The sequence below is a fragment of the Conger conger genome, chromosome 3 (genome assembly GCF_963514075.1).
Source record: "Conger conger chromosome 3, fConCon1.1, whole genome shotgun sequence".
NCBI classification, from domain to species: Eukaryota; Metazoa; Chordata; class Actinopteri; order Anguilliformes; family Congridae; genus Conger; species Conger conger.
Window position 1 is genome coordinate 33,529,034 of NC_083762.1, and position 21,796 is coordinate 33,550,829.

General features: G+C 42.7%; 1 protein-coding gene across 2 annotated transcripts; it reads left to right on the forward strand.

The window, feature by feature from the left end:
• Window positions 1-416: 416 nt before the first annotated feature.
• LOC133124443 (arginine and glutamate-rich protein 1-like) lies at window positions 417-14,259 on the forward strand. 2 transcript variants are annotated; one of them, XM_061235661.1, is made up of 4 exons: window positions 417-997; window positions 7,853-8,099; window positions 11,099-11,182; window positions 13,123-14,259. In XM_061235661.1, the coding sequence occupies exons 1-4, from the start codon at window positions 654-656 to the stop codon at window positions 13,285-13,287; spliced, it is 840 nt and encodes a 279-aa protein (XP_061091645.1). In that variant the 5' UTR covers window positions 417-653; the 3' UTR covers window positions 13,288-14,259. The 2 variants fall into 2 exon arrangements, with proteins under 2 accessions (XP_061091645.1, XP_061091646.1); XM_061235662.1 differs by having other exon boundaries at window positions 7,874-8,099.
• The last annotated feature ends 7,537 nt before the right edge of the window (window positions 14,260-21,796 follow it).

Consider the following 21,796-nt stretch of genomic DNA (forward strand, 5'->3'; position numbering starts at 1 on the left):
CTTCTACATAAAATCAAAGCATGATTATATCCATCCATCCATTATCTGAACCCGCTTATCCCGATCAGGGTCGCAGGGGGGCTGGAGCCTATCCCAGCATACATTGGGCGAAAGGCAGGAATACACCCTGGACAGGTCGCCAGTCCATCGCAGAGCATGATTATATGAAACATTTATTAAAAGTTTATGTAATTAAGAATGTTATTAAAGCCTTTAACAACAGCATTCACTGTGTTTTAATACGTCACCGTAAAGTTAGTCAGCAACCAAACGTTATCTTTGTTGTTTAGCATATTGCCCTGTGAGAAAGTGATGCGATTGTGAACAGCCCGCCACAAGAAGCGTAGCGTCCACATTTCGTCGTTTCCACGACAACCCGAAGTGTCGGAAAAGACCGAATGCGGTGCACCCTGGGAGAGTGGAGAGAGTCGCCATCTTTATCGGATGGAGCGGCTAGCTAGCTAACATGCAAGTTTTTTGGGGGTATAATTACCACGTTAATGGGAATATCATAAACATTGCATTGTCTCTTTGATTGTATGCTGGTATAAAAATATTTAGCAGATAAGCGAAATTATTAAGGACTAAGTCAGTCCCATCAACGGCTCAAGCGTAGCCACCTATTTACATAGACTGAGGGGTTGAAGAGAGTCATGGGTCGCTCCCGGAGTCGCAGCACGTCCCGTGCCAAGCACACGAAAAGTAGCAAGCACAGTAAGAAACGGAGCCGGTCTCGGTCGCGATCTAGGGACAAGGAAAGGGCCAAAAAGCGGTCAAAATCCCGGGAAGCAAAGAGGAACCGGAGGCGTGAGTCGCGGTCTCGTTCAAGATCCACCACCGCGTCCTCCCGCAGGGAGAGGGAACGGGAGAGAGCGGCCTCGCCCCCCGAAAGGATTGACATTTTCGGGAGGACGTTGAGCAAGAGGAGCGCCCTGGACGAAAAACAGAAAAAGGAAGATGAGGAGAAAAAGGTCGAGTTTGAGAGACAGAGAAAGATGTGAGTGCTGTTGTATACTTCTTGTTAGCTTGACGGCTAATTAGGTGAATGCTACTGCTGTCCAGCTAGCATATGGCTAACGGTATAGCAGGCCCTAAATGAACGAGACCGCCGGGCAGTGATGCTATCCTATCACAGGCAAGGTGGAACACATTTTTTTTGCAGTGTCTATTATTGTGGCGTAACCACTGACAATAGAGCTAGCTGTGCATATATTTGGACTTCACTCCAACGTTTTGTACTGCAAAGATGTCTACGCAAAAATGTAACGTGTGCTAATGCTAAGTTAGCTGGCAAGCTAGCTTGGAGGTTTTCTGGAGTGCCGCAAAACTATAAATGGTTCGATGCAAACGTTGAAAATAGCTTTATAAAGCTTTCCCGATACTATCATTGCTAAGTGGGTGTTAATAAAATAAAAGCTATGTACCAGGGCCATATATTTAAACGTTTATTGCATAGCAGCGCTAGTTTCACACGTGTGTACGTGAAATGAATGGCTAATGTGAAGAGGACGAAGCAGGAACAACGTGAATTTAGCCCTCCAAATCTCCGATTTAGGGGTGTATTTTGTCTTCGGATAAGTGCACGTTTTACGACGTACTGGTATGAGTTTAGGGAGCCGGTGATGTCAGCCAACTAGCCAATCAGATGTACATGTTATCAGGTTACTGTCTGGGTCAGGTGACCGGTTATTTTTTCGAGTTGTACTTCAATGGTGCTCTTTAGTGTAGACCTACTCCTCCTTCGTAAAATAGTAGTATTCATTATTACTATCTACTTTGTTCTAACGCAGAATAAGGATCCTAAAGCCTGACTCTGAAAGATATGTTTATGGTTAGTGTCAGTACTCTGATCAAATATGTCAAGACTCTGGAGCTGGCTGAACAGGGGCAACTCGTGGAATCTGGCCATATTTGGCACACACAAACACTTCCTACTTCGCCATTTCTCTGCGTCTTCAGTTTCATATTTGAATCACAATTTTCTCTTTAGACCTGTCTTTGCTGTATTGATGTAATACAGTGGAGATGGTTTTGGTTAGATAACATAAAATATTGTTTGGGTGTAAATGTATGTATTTCTGATGCTGGACTGCACTGAAGTAATGTGGCTTTAGGTGGGTTGGAGGGTCCAATATGGGTCAACTTTGAGGGCTCCTGTCTCCTGAATGGTTGGTCATCCAGCTTAAACTACATTCTAATACACTCTCATATAGTTAAATATACAGAAAATGTGTTGGTCAGGTCAGAAAGTGTTTAATTTCTGAGGGAGCACCCCAACTCTTGCCCTTTCTCCATCTCCCTGTTTGGGATACAGTTTGTCCAATTTCTGCACTATCCTTCTGGTCCCAAGCTAACGAGCTCTCAAGTCAACCGCTCCTGCGGTCCAGCAGCTGATGTGTGCAGCCGACGCAGGCAGGACTGCAGGCGTCTGATAGGAGCGAGGCTTGAATTGCTCTGCCTGCTAAACCCCTCCGTGCTCGGGCATCACTGTGGCCAGCTATGAGCTTCCCTGCAGGACCCCCAGCTGCAGTGCAACTTCATAGCACGGAGTGAGGACCAGAGGTCAGATGCTGGGCCTGTTACCCTGCCTGCTAGCAACTTGGTAATGGATTCAGGTTTACCATAAGCAAACTGCAAAGTAAAAATCTGCAGATGTGAGGGGTATTTCTAGAGTTTAGGCATTCTGTTAGGTGGTGCACTGTCAGAGATGTTCATTCCCTTCCCCTCTGTAGCCATATTTCAGGACCACTGCAACCGCTGATCTCATTTACATTTATTACGGAAAGCGCAAGGAGCTGAGCGTGTATAAATTTCACCACTCAGGGATTTGTGCAAAATACAGCCAGCCCATCTTTGGCCAAGTGAACACTTAAGAACATTGAAGACGTAAGTTATTTCTCCCATGTAGGGGTCTGTGATAGGTGTGTATATCTTTCCTGTTTAAATTGTGTGCGCTGTCCTGCATTACAGCCCCAGAAGTGCTGCAGGATGAGACCTAGCATGCCTCCCTGAGTTCCTGCAGGGGTTGTCTGAGCTCACGGTACCTCTGTCTGTGGAAAAGGGACTAGGCTATCTGTGCTGAAGCCACCAGATGCTTAGAAACACAGATGTTTAGTGCATTAGATGCATTGACTCTGTCTTTAGTAAACTTATTTTTTAAACTTATTGGTCTTCTGCTGCTGTAGCCTATCCACTTTGAGGTTTGACTCGTTTTGTGTGTTCGGAGATGCTCTTCTGCATACCACTGTTGTTATTTGCATTACCTGTCGTCTCCGACCAGTTTGGCTCTTCTCCTCTGACCTCATTAACACGTTTTTGCCCGCAGAACTGTTGCTCACTGGATGTTTTTTTGTTTTTCACGCCATTCTCTGCAAACTCTAGAGACTCTTTTGCGTGAAAATCCCAGTAGATCAGCAGTTTCTGAGATACTCAAACCACCCTTCTGGCACCAACAATCACTCCACGGTCAAAGTCACTTCGATCACATTTCTTCCCCATTCTGACATTTGGTAGGAAAAACAGCTGAACCTCTTGACTATGTTTGCATGCTTTTTTGCATTTAGCTGCTGCCACATGACTGGCTGATTAAATATTTGCATTAACAAGCTGGTATACAGGTCTACCTAATAAATTGCTCACTGAGTGTACGTAGCCATTTTTATGCATATGCTTTGGGTACTGCCTTACGCAAAGCTGCACTGCGGCTCCAGCAGCCTGCTGTTTTAGAGACGCTGATTGGCAGTCTCGTTCCTGCCCGTGTTCCTGGGCGTGCCAGAGCTGCGGAGCCAGGTGGCCAGCTGCCCGTCAGTCCCGAACCCCCGCACATCTGCAGCGGGGCAGCTGAAGCGCCGATGAAATCAGGCTCAGCAGCAACTTGAGTCGCACGTCACTCCCGTTCTGGAAAATGTCACGGTCATCACCTCCGTGCTGATCAGAGAACAGGAGAGAGGACAGAGATAGAGGGGGACAGAGGAGGAAAGGGAGATGGGGAGGTGCAGAGGAGGGGGGTGGGGAGGCAGCTGCCCTGGCCCGCAGTGGAAGGGCCGGTTGGCTGCTGATGGGTATCTCCCGTGTCGGTCACTCTTGTGTCCCGTGTCCAGCTTTCCCTCCAGGACGCCCTTTTGCCACTAAGTGGCTTCCCTGACAAAAGAACCGGAGAGGGGCGCCAGTTAGGTCTTGCGGTTTCGAGTTCCTCTAAAACATGGACTAAATTCAATTAAGAGTACACTTGTTCTTCTGTTGTTGTTTTTCTGTGCGTTTTGTTCTCTTATTCCGCCCAGGGTAATGTTGTGGGCTTTCTAAAGCGCTTCCTGTTTGCGGTGCAGCTGAAACAGTTTATACCTGTTTAAGGGTAAACGAGTCGCCTCTGCTTTCGGACCCCTCAGGGGGAGGGGGGGGGGGCTGGACCATGTGACCGGCCTCGCCTTTATCTCGTGTTCCACGCCAGCTCTGTCCCCGGGGGTTACTTTGCCGTGCTTTCTGTCCAGACCTCCCCCCCCCTCCACCACCACCTGTGCGTTCAACCACATCGTCCTCTTCCTCGGCAGATCCCAAGCTGCACCTTCCCTATCCCATAGACCCGCCGACTGGAACCGAGTGAGCTCCATGTCTTAACCCGTTTGCGCGGACGGAGACCCGGGCTTAAAGCAAGGCGCTTGTACAATTTACAATACTAACTTAGCACTAACTTGTTTTCATAGTTCAGGTATAAATAAATAAAGCCACAAATACAAAAAGTCTCGGACAAATTGAAACATTTTCAATTGCAATGAAATGCTGAGCATCACAAATGCAGAACGGGTAAACCTATGCATTTTCTGAATCCTAAACTCTTTTGACCACTAGTGTCAAAATCTGAGGATGATATCCAAAATGCCTAAATTGTGCGTCGCTGTAAATAATAAAGGACTCATATTTGACTACAAATCAACTGCTTTGGCTCATGAAACTTTTCAGGATCTTTTCATCAGCACAGGGCCTTAAGATATATTGGGGTCCAAAAACCTATCCAAAGCCACTCCAAAAATGAATATATGATTTTTGTCCATTATAAAGCATATTCATTTGCCCCTTGTAGTGGTGGTAACATTGATATCGCATTGAAAAATACTGTAAAATAAAAATGAGATAGACGTGCAATGGACATGCCTAAATATGTGTAATTATTTATTGTTTTCTGTACTCTGTAGTATGCACATTTGTTGCAAGGGGATTACCGCACTCAATTTCATTGGTGGTATGAATTGATAACATGACCATTTCTTTCAAGTCACCATCTCAATGTACTGACACAATCATGGCATTATGCGAACAAATGTAACAATCAACACTTTCACACACACAAAATATGTGTTGTCACCTTCTGCTGTATCACCTAGGTGTAAAACGTGGTGTGAAAAAGTCTGGTGAAATGCAGTATGTTTTGTCTCTATAGATAGATGACACAGGCCTTATTGAACTACAGGTCCAAACATGCAAATATGCTACTAATAATTACCAAGGGCTTGTTTGTGTGAAAATGGTACCACAAGAACCCAAGAATGGGAATCTAGGCAGTGTCACGCTTCTGAATTGAGTCCAGTGATATTTCACAATATCAGTATTGAAAATATGACAGTTCCGCTGATGTTGAAATATTGAATACATCAAATACAGCATATTTAAAAATAAAATTCAATTAAAAACATCATAAATTAATTATGCTAATGATGTTAACGCTATGGTATCATTCCTAGGCCCAGCCTACTACAATCCGGCTTTCCTTGGCACACGTCAGGAAAGTTCTTAAGCTAGCCGTCTTACTAACCAATTTACAAAGTGCTTGCTTCTGTTTAAATATTAAACAAGACTTTTGTTTAAATATTAGCTAACTCTAATGTTACTCCCGATACCACGTCTATACGCTCGCTGTCTTATGGGAGTATCAGGCATAAATTGGTAAAGTCTAATGGCAAATATAAAGCCCATTGACAAGAAAACCATAACAGTTAATCTTCAGATTTTGTTCTTTCAACCCTAACAGCATGTCGTGCTTATTTACCATAATACATATGCCACTAAAATGTCCTTTTGGTGCTTTGTATCCTTTTCTGAACTGTGAAAACAACTGCTGGTATAGTATTAAAGTAATTTTATGTGGCTCAAATCATATTTTACTGGGAAATATAGGCTAGCTGTTGGTTTGTTTGTTGACGAATGGAAGTGGTAACACCTGAGGACAAGTGTGGACTACAGGACATTCTGTTCAGAATTGTATTATAGAGTCTTGGTACACCTAACGCGACCTTCAATGGTATGTTCTGTACAGACATTGTGTTTGCGTATCCTTCCCCCCTCATGCTCCTTACGTACCCACTAGAGAGAGGCTTGGAGAGAGATGCTCTGTGCATTGCGCACTACACACCCTCATACACTGCACACTGCACACACAAAGGGATGATGTGCTTGAAAAGTAATCCCGACAACATTATGGCGCTTTAAGGTCCATTGTTGGCTTCTGTAAAAGATGTAATCCACTTAAAGAGAAGAAAGCAACGCAGGGCATGACCGCGGTTCTCCATACAGGGAGTGTTTCTTTAAGTGGGAGATTTCCCGCCCGCCCGGAAGCGCCCGCTTTTCGCGCGTCGCGTGAACCCGGCCGTCTCGCACGGCGGTCCGGGGCTCGGGTCATGTGACTGGGAGGCTGTGTGGCGGGATCCTCTGCCGCCGTCACTCTTGTGAGGCCCCCGCGCTGTGTTCCAACGTTCAGTCCACTCGGCCGTTTCGCGAGTCTCGGAGTCGAACCCACAAACCCCCCGGCCCCAGCCCAAAACTAAATTTAAAAATATTGTTTTGTGAGCTGTAGGGTTTTTGGAGAGAAGTTACGGTTAGAAGTTATTTGCATTTTAAATTTGCTTTTGCATGTCTGTTTATATTCTGTTTTATCTCTGAAAGTGAATGGTGAGGGACATATGCCGGCCCTTCTGCCTCAGTTCCTGACACTAGCACCCACCCCCCCCCCCCCCCACCCCCCCGTCCTACTCTTCTGCCTCTTGTGAGGCCGAACACTGTCATGTCATTTCCTTTTTATCGCTTCCTTTCTGACCCCCACTTCTACGAACAGGTTAACTTCTCTGAAATACAGTGCTGTGAACAAGTATTTTCCCCCTTCCTGATTTCCTCTATTATAGCATATTTGGCCCTCTGAATGGTTTCAGATCTTTAGACAAAGTGTAATATTAGACAAAGGGAACCTGAGTAAACACCATTTTTTTATTATTCTTTTATTTAATGAAAAGGTTATCATACACCCATATCACCCATGTGAAAAACATAACTTGCCATCATTGATGGAGCTATGAATTCTGCTCTGTGACAGAACATTCTTAAGGAGAATGTCTGGTCATCTGTCTATGAGCTGAAGCAGAAGTGTAATTGGTTTATTCAGAACACAAAAGCATGTCCACATTTGAATGGCTGAAAAGAAACAATCAAAGTGGCCTTGTCAATGTCCTGACTTGAATCCAATAGAGATGCTATAGCAGGACCTGAAATGAGCACTTCATGCTCAAAGACCTACCAGTTTGTCTGAATTAAAGCAGTTGAGCAGAGAAGAGTGAGCTAAAACTTCACAGCAATGTGAAAAACTGATGGTTGGAAAAACTTGGTTGCAGTTATTGTTGCTAAAGGTGGCACTACTAGTTATTAAGAGGGCAATTGCTTTTTTGCAAGTTAAGTTTAATATCTTTTTTCATTAAATAAATAAAATAATTATTTAACATGTCCCATGCACAAATCGTTTTTCGATATGTCCCTGTTCTTACAAGAGACGATCTGAAACTGAACCCCTGTGTCGGCACGGGCGTTTGCTCAGGCTCTGCCCTTCTCTCTGCAGCCGCCAGCAGGAGATCGAGGAGAAGCTGATCGAGGAGGAGACGGCGCGGAGGGTGGAGGAGCTGGTGGCCAAGCGGGTGGAGGAGGAGCTGGAAAAGCGCAAGGACGAGATCGAGCGGGAGGTGCTGCGGAGGGTGGAGGAGGCCAAGCGCATCATGGAGAGGCAGCTGCTGGAGGAGCTGGAGAGGCAGAGGCAGGCCGAGCTGGCCGCCCAGAAGGCCAGAGAGGTGACTCACTCGGGGGATTCAGACTCTCTCAGGGGATTCAGTCTCACTCAGGGGGTTCAGAGGGCCAGAGAGGTGACTCTCTCAGGGGATTCAGACTCTCTCAGGGGATTCAGTCTCACTCAGGGGGTTCAGAGGGCCAGAGAGGTGACTCACTCGGGGGATTCAGACTCTCTCAGGGGATTCAGTCTCACTCAGGGGGTTCAGAGGGCCAGAGAGGTGACTCTCTCAGGGGATTCAGACTCTCTCAGGGGATTCAGAAAGGTGACTCTCTCAGGGGATTCAGAGAGGTGACTCACTCAGGGGATTCAGACTCTCTCAGGGGATTCAGAAAGGTGACTCTCTCAGGGGATTCAGAGAGGTGACTCACTCAGGGGATTCAGAGAGGTGACTCACTCAGGGGATTCAGAGAGGTGACTCACTCAGGGGATTCAGAGAGGTGACTCACTCAGGGGATTCAGAGAGGTGACTCACTCAGGGGATTCAGAAGGCCAGAGAGGTAACTCTCACTGGGGATTGGCTGAGGGGGGGAGTGGGTGCGGGGTCAGAAAGTCAGAGGTAACTCTCTCGGGATTGGCTGAGGGGTTAGAAGGCTATAGAGGTACCGCTCTGTGGAAGACTTGCAGGGGATTGGCTGAGGTGGTGGAGGGGTCGGAGGCGGAGTCAGAAAGCCGGGGAGATGATACTTGATTGCTGAAAACTTTCCACTACTTTTTAACTTTCAGGATTGTAATTTCTTCTCCGTCCCTGTAAAAGGCCATCTACAAATTGACATTTTGTCCCCATTTGTGCTAATTTTATCTCAAGTTATCAGGACTCTTTTTATCGGGGGATACGGCGTAGCTACGGCTGCAGCCATATTCCGGCTGTTACGGACATTTATCAAGCCACACAAAGGGGATATTAACATCACACACCGTCAACAAGGGAAATCCTCAATCTAATGAGCTCTTAAACTGGGTCAGTTCCTGTCATCATTCGCCACGGTGTCTGTGCGTTCCGCTGAAGGTGCTCTCTGTTGTGGCGCCTCGCATGTTTTCTGTGTTCCGCGTAACTTTATACACGCGCGATCGCATCAGTGCACACACCGCAGCGCCCACACCAGTCATCCGAAAGGCCCCCCCCGAGGAAACCAGTGTAATATATTTTAAGAAGACCACGCGGCACGGTCTGTAGAGCTGACTCGACACATATGCGAATCGCCCCCGGCGGAGGCCCGCCGTACCCCAGCGAACGCGGAACGTTCTCGCGAAGTCGTCGGAATGTTTCGTACATCGGACGTCGTGTGAATGCTTCGTGTGTTGGCAGGGGCGGAACTTTGTGCGCCGTGACCCCCTTCTCTATCCGTAACCCTCTCTGTTACCCTTTCCCTCCGCCTGAATAAAAGTGAAAATGCACATAAGGAGGGTGCGCTGTCTGCTCTCGTTTCAGAAAAGAAATCTATTTCTGTTCACTTGTGTGTCTCTCCACCCTTGCGGAATGCGGGCTCATTAATCAGCCTGGATTATCGGCTAATTAGCATTAGCCTCGCTTGTCCTGACTGCGGCGGCCCCGTTAGGATCTTTCTGAGCTTCCTGCTTGTGTGGAACTTGGGGGAGCCCCTTCAGTCCTGCCCCCCTCTTTTGTGTTGCTGAAATGAAGCTCGATTCCCTGGCCCACAGGAGCGGGCTTTCACTGGGTTATTCTCGCTCTCTTTTTAAAGCGTTAGCGTCGTGGCCCCCGCGGGTCCCCGCCGCCCCGCCGGGTCGTAATTGCCCGGGGTTTGTTTATTGTGAAGTTTAGAGTGGTGAATACCTAGTGACCTGATCCACGGGAGAATGGTCAGTGGCTTGTTACTAATCCTCTGTGAAATGCCCCCTCTTCCACCCCCATCCCCATCCCTTCCGCTAGAATTCCTTCTCACAAGACACAAGGGGCGGGTGGAAAAAAACTCTTGCCCGAAAAGGATCCTTTTCACAGTTCTATAGACCAGTAATGCCATGTATAGATTGTGAGCTAAATTCACACAGGCCTTTTGGTGTTGCCTTGTGTTGTCCCGGATTGTAGTGTTTTTTTGTTGTTGTTGCCGGCTGGGGATTTTTTTTTCTTTTTCTTTGGATGTTGGGGGAGGGTTGAACTGTGAGTCGTTCACTTTTGACGTTTTCAGGGTGAAGAAGGAGAATAGTGGAGTATGTACAGAGCACTTGTTTAGACTTGTTAAGGCTAGAGTAACACTGGGCCTGTGTTTAAGATGAACTCATCACGACTCCTAATATCTCGTCTTTTGAATATCTCGTCTTATCAGCAACTGTGTCAGTTATTATAGGCCTTCCTGTAGCTTTCTCTTTACATTTTTTTCATCGTAAGAGATTCTCAATGGGACGATGCTCGGATGACGGCTGATATCATGGTGAAACTTACACAATGCATTTCATGTACAATTTATGACATTTTAAAATGTCATGCTCAAAAAGTAGCTTAATCAGTCATCTGAACCTCTTTTTATTTATTTATTATTTGATTATAATTAGTCAAGTTTACCAGCCAAACTCATTCGCGTAACCGTGCACTGTCTTGACTCATGCTGTTCTTAATAGTAAAGTAAAGTAAGCAAGTTTAAATTTAGACTAGTTCAAATATTTTGCAATACAATAAGTATGTTGAAATATTTTGTACAAATACGCAAGTTGAAATATTTTGCCATGCAAATAAGCATGTTGAAATACTGTTAACCTCATTAATATACCTCATGGTTACATGTGAAACGTTTTCCTTTTTTGGAATTGTATGAGCACACGTTTACTTGAGGAGTTGTTTACTTGGTCCTTAACAGCACCGAGGCGGGAGTGTGTGTACACATCTGAGTGAAGTGTGTGTGTGTGTGTGTGTGTGTGTGTGTGTGTGTGTGTGTGTGCGTGTGCGTGCTCTCTTACCTGTGTGAGGGCGTCTGCGTACGCACGCATGCCTGTGGATGTGTATCTGCTGACGCCTAACACGCCCTTGTGTAAACTCGACCCCTGCAGGAGGAAGAATTCTCCAAGAGGGCGGAGCTGGAGAGGATTCTGGAGGAGAACAACCGCAAGATCGCAGACGCTCAGGCCAGACTGGTATGTGCTACTCCCTCATAAAGCCAAGTCAGCTGAAGTCACAAAGTCCTCAACTTTATTTATGAAGCTCATTTAAAAACAACTGAAGTTGACCAAAGTGCTGTACAGCTTAATAACTAAATAAAAAACAAAACAAAACATTACGCAAAGACAATAAATACGCTCTGACGTGAGGGTCTCAAATTTAACGTCCGAGGAGAAAAGTTGGCCTTTCAACCCTGATTTAATGTTGATGGAGCCGCCCCAACATACAGGTAGAGTATTCCACAGCTTTGGAGCAGCAACAGCACCCCTTTGCTTTAACTGAGCTCGTGGGACAGAGAATAATGTCCGGTCAGAGGGTCCAGGAGATGCAGAACGGGGGCAAAGTCTGCTTCAAACTCACCACTCCTTTGTTTCATGAGGGGGACCGGTGCCTTGGCCGCATACAGACCATAAAACCACACATCGCCACGCCCGTTAAAACGCATATACATACTAATGTTACTTTGTCCTAAAAGATTCTACTTTTTTTTTTGCTCTTTCATTGTGTTGCATTGTACACAGTGAGCTTACTGATATATTATTACGGTGTGTGTAAATATGGTGAACTTGGAAGCCAGTTTAAGCATTAAGATTTCTTAGTAAATTCGGTGCTTAAGTTTCCTTGTTCATAGTAACACGTTATTAATAACTGAGATCTGATTATTTAATTGTTCTATTCATTGGTAAGAAAAGGCCTCAAACTTAATGCTGCATCCCCAAAAACACATTATGCGCAAAAATACAAATAAAAAATGCAACACAAAAACAAACAATAAAATATAAAAAAGTAAAATAAGCTTTTAATGTGTTCACAAGATTGAACATTGAAGATTGAAGAAAATTGTGCATTTTTAATAGTTGATGGTGTGTTGACTGAATCTAGTCACATAATCATCCCTTCAGTAAGTCTTTGACTTTATCTGCATAAAAGAGTGCAAAGTTGATTAAGTACGCATTTAAAAACATTGTACTACCGAACTGTTTAAACAGTTAGTTCCCATTATATTTAAAATGCTTTTATTGTTTAGCTTTTTCTGTGTGATGATAAAGCAGTCCCCCTGTTTACCGTCTCTCAACAATGGAAGCTAAAGTTTATAAACTGAGACGGGGCTCAGGAAAGGACGTCGAATAGGAGCAACTTTCCCCCCATTGTAAAGTACGGGTAAACACTGCGGGCTGTTTGAGTTCGGCAGGAGCGCACAGCCACTGCCGTTAGCACGATACGGGGTTAGCACGATAACGAGGACCTCTGCTGTGTTCTCTCGCACGCCTTTGGGAGGGGTTCCCCCAGCTGCCACTCGCCCTGCCTGTTTGAGGACAGTTTATTTAGAGCGGGACCTCTATTGATGCTGTCCTGTGTGCAAGACTGCAGGTTAAAGAAAACATGAATAGGGTTGTTCTATTTAAAAATGGCATAGGTCCAAATGTATTATTATTTGTAGTTGTAGTCATAGTAATAGCAGCAGTAATAATAATTATAACAACATTAATAACAAAAATATCATTTAAAACCATAATAATGGTAATAATAAGAATTTTGAAAGTGAATGTATTTATTTTTGCTTGTGGGCTGTTAAACTTTGCTGACCACATGTTGTCACTGTGTCCGTGTGTGTGTATATGCCTGTGTGTGTGTGTGTGTGCGTGTATATGCCTGTGTGTGTGTGTGCGTGTGTGCGTGTGTGCGTGCGTGTGTGTGCGTGTGTGTGCGTGTGTGTGCGTGTGTGTGTGTGCGTGTGTGTGTGTGTGTGTGTGTATATATATATATATATGTGTGTGTGCGTGCGTGCGCGTGCATGTGTGTGCGCGCGCGTGTGGATGTGTGTGTGTGCGTGTGTGTGTATATGCCTGCCTGTGTGTGCGTGCGTGCGTGCGTGCGTGCGTGCGCGTGTGTATATATGTGTGTGCGTGTGCAGGCGGAGGAGCAGCTGCGGATTGTGGAGGAGCAGAGGAAGATCCACGAGGAGCGCATGAAGCTGGAGCAGGAGCGGCAGCGGCAGCAGAAGGAGGAGCAGAAGATGATTCTGGGGAAGGGCAAGTCCCGGCCCAAACTGTCCTTCTCCCTGAAAGCCACCGAGTGACGCCCCGCCCCTCACCCTGCCGCCGTCCCCCTCGCCGTACGGTAGCTTCATGTTGAAGTGTTCCCCGGAAACTCTCCAGTTTTGCTCCTTTTTTTTTAAATATCTTTTTTTTTTTTTTTTCCTTTAGTTTTTTATATCACTCCTCTGGGCTGTGCTCAACGAACTTTCCGGAAGGAGACGAGGCGACGGTCAGCGGCGACGTCTGTGACTTAAAGAGAAAAACCGACCGCCCCGTCCTCCGTACTAAAGCTACAACCGTCGTCCCTATTTTTGTGACATTATTATTATTATATATTTTTTTTTATTGTTTATTTTAAAATCGTTGCATAGGAAGGCAACCCCCCGTACTTCTGTTCACCCGATGTTCACCGGAACCGTTGTTTTTTTTTTTGGTTTTTTTTACTGGGAAACGGAAGCGTGACGTGTATGTGGTGCGGGCTAAACGAAGGCGCGGCCGCTCTTATTCGGTCCGGGACCTAGTCGGGGAATAACCCGGGGCCATAGGGCCCCCTGGACTGTCGGCCGGCTTTCCGGAAGCGCAGAACATCTGACACTACGAGGACACAGTCGGGCTTCCACGTCAGTCTCCCCGCCTCGCTCATTACCGCCTTCTTCCTGTCGTACAGTATATATATTTTTATGTATTTAATTTAAGAGTGACACGGACGGGTGAAAATGATGTACGTGAGCGAAGGTTAGGTGTTTTAGCTCGAATGCTGCGGTGGCCCCCGAGCCTGGCCCTCCTGGCCCAGGGGAGGGGCCGGGCCGAGGCCCCTGTCAAACGGAGACCCGTAGGGGCCTCCAGAGGGACTCGCTCACTGTGTGGTATCTTTTAATCCAGTCCGTCATGTGCGACGTCTTTCCCCCGATGATGTATGAATCCCAGCACAAAAAATAAGAGAAACTTGCCAGTCTGTCTTGTGTCATTAAAATTCTGTTCTCTCTGAGTAACTTTGGTTACGTACGAGTGCATTCCAGTATTCTGTGTCTTTCTGTGCATTTCACGTGTCGAGAAGGAACATACCAAACAAAACCCCATTAAAAAAATCCAGATTGTTGATTCTGATGCAGGTAAGGATGATTGGTTGAGTGTTGGGGAAGAGTATGCACTGGCTGGAGAGTATGTGCTGGAGAATGAGTATGTGGAGAGTGTATTTGGTAGAGAGTGAGTATGCACTAGAAGGAGAGTATGGGGTGGAGATTGAGTATCCACTGGGGTGAGAATGTGTATTGGATAGAGTATGTGTGCACTAGATGGAGAGTGAGTATGCACTTTGTGGTCAGTTTTATGGTTTTCATTTTCCACTGGAGTGTAGTTGGCCAATAAAAACCTTTGGATGCCCATCACTCCCGTGTGGCTCCTTCATTGATTGGTCACTCAGGGTACGAATGATGAGCAGCAGCAGTACTCCAGCCTTGTCCTCGGGCGGCTGGCTCTTCAGCGTTTTCTGCTGAGGCTGCATAGCTTCTGTATGGGCTAAAACACACAATCACAAATGGGTTTATATTAAAAGGCATCATTTACCACAAACTACTGCAGGTCTGCTAATCCACCATATGTAAGCAGGAGCGCTCCCAAATTAAACAATTCCATCCCCCCCCCCCCCCCCCCCCCTTACTAGCTGCGAATGTTCATTTAGTCTGGTGATTCTAATAATTTCGGGAGCACTCATGCTCTGTGTAGAACTCACAGCCCTTTTCATGCAGTCAAGTAAGCCATTATAAGGGTGAACAATATGAAAACAGGCAGAGTAGTAGGCTTACAGAAATAAACTTACAGACATCATTACGAACGTGCACTGGTGAGCTCAATAATCGTGAAGAGACTGACACCAAGGAAGACATTACTGTGAAAGACACAAACCACTAGTTGGCTGCAAGAACAGGATGGCATGGTGGTTAGTTTCCTAAAAAAGCACCTAAAAAAGCCCGTAGAGTTCTGGAAAAAGGTCTTGGTGACAGATGAGACCAAGATTGACTTCAGAATGATGGAAAGAGGAAAGTGTGGAGGACTAAGGGACCCCGTCGTCTGTGAACGGCGGTGGGGGTGTTGTAGTTAGAGGACGTATGGTTGCCATAGGTACTGACTCACTTGCCGTCATTGAAAATGTAACTGCTGATAGTAGCTGCAGAGTTTATTCTGAAGTGTACAGAAGCATCTGCTCAGTTTCAACCAAGTGTCTCCAAACTCGGGTGGTGGTGCTTCATCTCACAGCAAGGCAATGATCCAAAATATATACCAGTCCTATCTTTCTTCTTAATGACTTTCCAAACTGTTTATTTTGGTGAGTCTATTGTTTGGCCTGTGTCTGTTTCTCTCAGCCTCATAAAGGCTTCTTTGACTTTCTTTGGCACAACTCTGGTCCTCATCTTGACAAACACCAACAACGGACAATAATGGACAAAGACAATCAAATTCCTGGAATCAAGATAGTTAAAGCTCTCTTATACCTGCACTAAGGAAGTGGTTTAACACTCCTTACTAATCCCAAACCCTGTGAAGCCATTTTCCCCAAGTCTTATGGCTTATGGCACCCTGAAATGGGGGACTGTATAAAAAGGGCTATAATTCCTTAATTTATCGCCTGATATGGATGTAAATAAAGGTGATAGTCTGCACTTTAACTACGGAAGCATATCGCAACCAAAATTCTAATGAAGATTAAATACATACGATGTCATCCTGCCTTGATGGCATGCCTGACAGTTTTGACAACTTAATTGTGTAGTGTGTGAATGTCTTTTATGCAAAGTAAAGCTACTCAAAGCATGGAAATCCCTGTTTAAATGAAATTTCAATACTACGACATGACATTGGCATTATTTAATTTTTCTTTTTCTTTTTACAGAAAATGTGCATATAAGAGTGGGAAATAATTCAATTATACTATTTCATTTAAATTTACATTTTGCCTGCTATATGCTTCCATATTTAATGTCATATTCATTGGTTTATTTCAAATCCAATGTGCTACAGAACCAAAACTACAGAAATTGTACCTATGTCCAAATTCTTATGGACTGCACTGTCTTTTCAAATGGTAATGTTGGAGGGGTCCCATTAAATGTAAACTCAGCGACATTTAAAGGCACTGTAGTGTTTTGAAAATGAGTGAACTGTTCCTTTAAGCCCATAACGGTTGACTGCATTTTTATTTTTTATTTTATTTTTTATAGGTGCAGTTCTTTTTTGGATTTACTGGTTATACCTGCCTTGCTGGTGTCTGTATGTATAAAATAAACAAGATCTCCAGCTGGTTTTGTCGTGGAAAGTAATCACTGATTTAAGAACGGCAAAGAATAGCATGGGTTGTATTTTATTCAAGTATGGCACCCTATATTGTGGTCCTGGTCTGGGGGCTGTTGCAGTGGGACTCTTGCTCACACAGGGCTGCTTACATTGTTAAAAAGTTAAGTGAAAAACCTTAGTGGTGGAAAAACGAGTGTGAATAAATGTTGGCTATAAGTGTTAACAAAGATCATGAGTGGCATTTGTAAATTGAAGTCCAGAGCAAATGTTGATTGAATCCAGACCAGTGACGCTCAGACTGTCCCTAATTTCCTATAATGCCTTTAAGTGTTACATTAATCAAGTTCCCAGTAAGCAAATTATACATTTGCCTGTTTTGGCACTCTGGGGCACAGTGGTGTGAACTGAACTTTGTTCAAATACGACTAATTGGTTGAGAGGAAATTACCAAAAACAGTCCACAACTTTAACATTAGCATAATGCATTAACGTTAATGGGGTTGACATTAAAATTTTCTGGTGTTTTTTTTTTTTACATTAGTTAAGTTTTATTGTTTATTTTTTTATGTTGAAAACATACAGAAGTTTCTGATGACGTGTCAGCTTTACAATGGCTGGCATACGGGCATTCGTCGTTTTCTGGTTTACAGCAAAACATACATTTTAGGCCCGTTTCACAGGCACAGATTAACTAGTGCAAGACTAAATTCAATTTTCAATAGCGATTCTCCATGGAAAACGCTATTTCGTCCAGCATTAACCTGTGTCCATGAAACTAGCCCTTTATGTAACTCCACAGCAGTTTACATGGTGACATTGTGTTTCAAGAGGCTGCATATTAACAAATGAACATATTACTGTTAACAGTACTTATTTTCTTGAATACAAGGTCTCGTGCCAATGGAAATAATTCCCACAGAAATTAAGATTAAATGTAATTAATCGCGTCATAAACACACAACCTCTAGAAGCATAACCTTTCTGCACAAATTACATTGGCATCCTGAAGCCGACAGCTTGTCAGAAACTTCTGTACCCTAAAATACCCTTCATCACACACAGAAATCCGGGACAAATGAAACCATACGTGAAAACACAAATAACCTATATGTCAGATATTAAGAATATAACTTAAACTCAGTTAAGGCCTTTGCAACTAGATTGGACCATGGCCCGAAATACAGAACATGATAAAAGACGAAAACAGCTAAATCAGTCTGCACGCGCAATGTTGGTGTAGGCTACACATGACCATTTCTGGAGCAAAACTCTGTTATTCATCAAGACAACCCAACGCAACACCTTATGTGTTTGACTGCTTTGGCATCACATTCTCAACCAAACCACTCTGTTTTTTTATTTTATTTTTATAAAATTTTAAAGACAGTTCAACGTTGCCAAAATAGGCCTAAAAGGCTGTTTTGTTTTGGAGGTGCAAATATTTCAGATAATTCCCGTGACGAGTGTTTACAGAATACAAAGCATGACGTGACCAACATTTATATATAACATGAAAATGTATTTTAGTGTTTGAATACTTTCATTTTAAGACTCATAAACATAGATTAACTCGAACAAGTATTTTAATTGAATAATAAATTAATGTGTCATTTTTTTAATCGCACCTAATTTTCTCATTCATATTTCAAAAGTAAAAAACTTGCTTGCCCTCTTCCAAAGTTTTACTATTTACTATCTGCATTCACCGGTCAGAATCCTGCTTGCACTTCTGGATTAGAGAATTTCTGCCTCACGCGCAGGACTGCATATTCCGAGGGTCCACTGCGTTAAAACGTACGGCAGTCTACACCACATGACAAGATTTATGTCAAGCACCCTTGGGGCTCCAGAATATCGCAACATTCATTTTATTTTACATTGGTTTAGAAATGTTTTATAAATTATACACTCATCGTCTTTGTTTGGCCACTGACTTGTCTCAACTGAATGTTGCCAGTGCATGCTTGAGCTGGTCAACCCCGAGCCATCTACTTTTAACATTTATGAAATTTAAAAGATAATTACTGTACAATCGGTCGTGTGCATAACAATTAAAATCGACAATGAAAAATAATAAAAAACTTATTTGACCCCCCACAACTTAAAGCTAAATATATGCCCTCGCATGTATTTTCTGCATGTTGTTAAACGGCGATTGACCGGCTCTTTCCCCCCTTCTGAAAATCTGGCATTCAACTGATCTTGCCTTTCATCTCGATTGGGTCCGGATAACACTGGAGTTTCTGACTTCCAATTATAGGCCTACGTAGCTATAGGCTACTATAAAAGTATTATTTTAACACAGATAATTAGAAAAGCTGAAATGTTTTCTTCGATTTCACGAAATTGCTGAGTTAACAGTAAAACTCGTTGGGAAATCAAAGACTGACAATTTTTTTGAGAAGGCGATTAAATATGTCTTAGGAATTCAGTCCATTTAGAAAAAGATATTTGACATTGTACAAATGGCTAGCTATAGAGGGTAATCAGAAACACATGAAATACACAGCATGGTCATAAATCAGTGATTTAATTGTAGGCTATGCGTTAAGAGCAGTGTGCCTAAAATACGGGATGCAAAAAAAAAAGTTTTTGGTGTTCATTTGAAATACATCATCAACATATTTATCTTGATAAAGATGATCTAAAATAGTAGAAACGTGCAAAATCCAATGAATATAATGCTAAGATTATTGATTATGATCGCTACTAGGAGTAGTGGTGGTAATAGTAATAGGATACTACTACTACTACTACTACTACTACTACTACTACTACTACTACTACTACTAATAATAATAATAATAATACATTGAAATATGCATTTTTACATTTATATTTTAACATATTCCTATTCATATGAACATAAATAAAAACAGAATACAATATAAAAATACAATGGACAATAGGTTAAATAACAATTATTTAATACTATTATTATTTGTTGTAGTAGTAATAGTACTTATAGTATTATATAACGGTACGTGTAGGCAGTCCTATAATTTCGTAGCATTACTTTTTTTTATTTTATCGTGCCTATTAACACTATACGACTACCATTAAACAAGTCAATATATTGTGCCGAGAGTGTTCGCAAGGGCTATTCTTCATTTCTTAGGTTGCTCGACTTGCTGATTAGCGAAGGAGAGGCGAACGGAAAAAAATATTACCCAAAGCATATATTTTTTAACAAATTAGGAGATCCTTTGGCTTCCTTTTCTAACTCCAAATAGGATATCTGGATCCAGGAGAGTTCCTCGTGTAGTTTTGTGTCATAATTTCACACAACTTCAGAAAACAACAACGCTGCCATAACAAACAGGATTTGTTGAAACCTGTTACAAAAGTTACAAAACCCTGTTCTCATAATTACAGGTTATTTAGTGTTTGCTTTAAATGCAGGCTATTGCATCCTAGTTTGCTGTTTCTTTATTCGCTTACGCAATTTCGCTAGAATGCAATTTACATGACGAGGAGGCAATAGGCTACATTGATTCAGCATGCATCGTGCGGCAGTCCGCTTCCGCACAAATGTGTATATTGGAGAGGTTTAGGACATATGTTCGTTCATCTCACTCCTAATTGTGGAGCCTAATCGCTTTGATTAAGGTTTTACAAATAGTGCAATACACAAACGTGGCATCCGCTCATCAAATTAACAGGATGAAACGTGTGAAAGGTTCACACATGCATTTTTCTATCACTTGGAATTTTGTTCGAGAAGGAGATGCAGCCCCAGATGCAAGCTAGAAAATTCTGGCTTCATACTGTCATTAACAACGAAAATCTTGAACAGCCAGGGTTCTCTTGGATATATAGTCTTGTTATATTATGTGGAACTGAATCAGAGAGAAATATAAAATACTGAAATAAACTTTTGAATGAGGCTTACCACGTTTTATTTGTATTACTATTGATACATTACAGAAACTCCGAAAAAGTGAATTACAAAATCGAATTAATTATAACTAATGCTATAGGTACTAATATTATGATTATTGTTATTAGGCTATTATAATAATGAATCATTAAAAAGTGTTATTGTTAACAGTTTAGTTATTATAGTCCATTATTATGCTCAAACAACAACAAGAACAACCTACTACTACTACTACTACTACTACTACTACTACTACTACTACTACTACTACTAATAATAATAATAATAATTATTATTATTATTATAAAAAAATTAAAACTATGATACATACATATAATATGAATTGAATGTATTTCCTTTCTTGTCTACAAAAAGCTATTTTGTTCGAAAATTCAAATTCGTATATCATGGAAGATGCTAACAGTCTTACACAAGCTTGTGATGATTAAATGTAACACATTTATCACCAAAAAAATCTGTGAAAATCTGTTTTACTCACCTATTCAATACATATTTGTCCGCTAGTGAGCGCTGTTGCCCTTCGGACGGAACATGATTTGCAGTTTGAAGTCATTCCCATCAATCACATTCAACATATCTCTTCTAAGAATAGTTTGTTTCTTTCTATCAGAGTAGATAGAGTAGAGACGAAACATAAAATTATTATGTATGAGGAAATATAGTCCAAAAACAGAAGTATGGCTTTTTAGATACCTTTAAAAGTATATATTTTTAAAGACTGCATAGGCTAATTTGATTTCGAATGGCATAATAAAAAAAAATAGATTGTGCCAATATTTGTTATATATTGTCGGTTTTACTTAGCTTATGCATTAAATAAAATGTTGGCCTAAAGGTTAATTGTATACTAAATGTTTATTTATTTATTATATAGCCTAGACCTGCCATTATGCTGCCTAACGTTTTAAATCCTGAGTGGTAAACCCATACTGTCAGCGACATCTCAGGATACAACTTACAGTAGGATTGTCTAGGCTACTTATTACTTACTAAAGTAAGAGAAAGACATTTAGGTTATTGGGTTGTATTTTCTTACAATACCCAAAGGCGTGTTGCCGCATGAATGGATCAGTAAAATTTAGGGGGTTACCATTAATTTCGTCCCTAAATAATTGTATTTCTCAAGTGTAAATATAAAGCAATTCACCAGTGTTCGCGAGTCGTTCCACTTCATTCCCCTCGGTTCGATTTGGGGTTCAACTAGTCACCAAAACGTTTACCTTGATCGCCTGAAGCGTTTCTATTGATTTCCAGCGGTCTATCCAATGAGGATAACCGTGGGCGGGGCCACTGAAAAGACACTGCTAGCAAATATTCCGTCTCTCGGTCGCTTTCAGTTACTTGCAGTCCGGGATCAG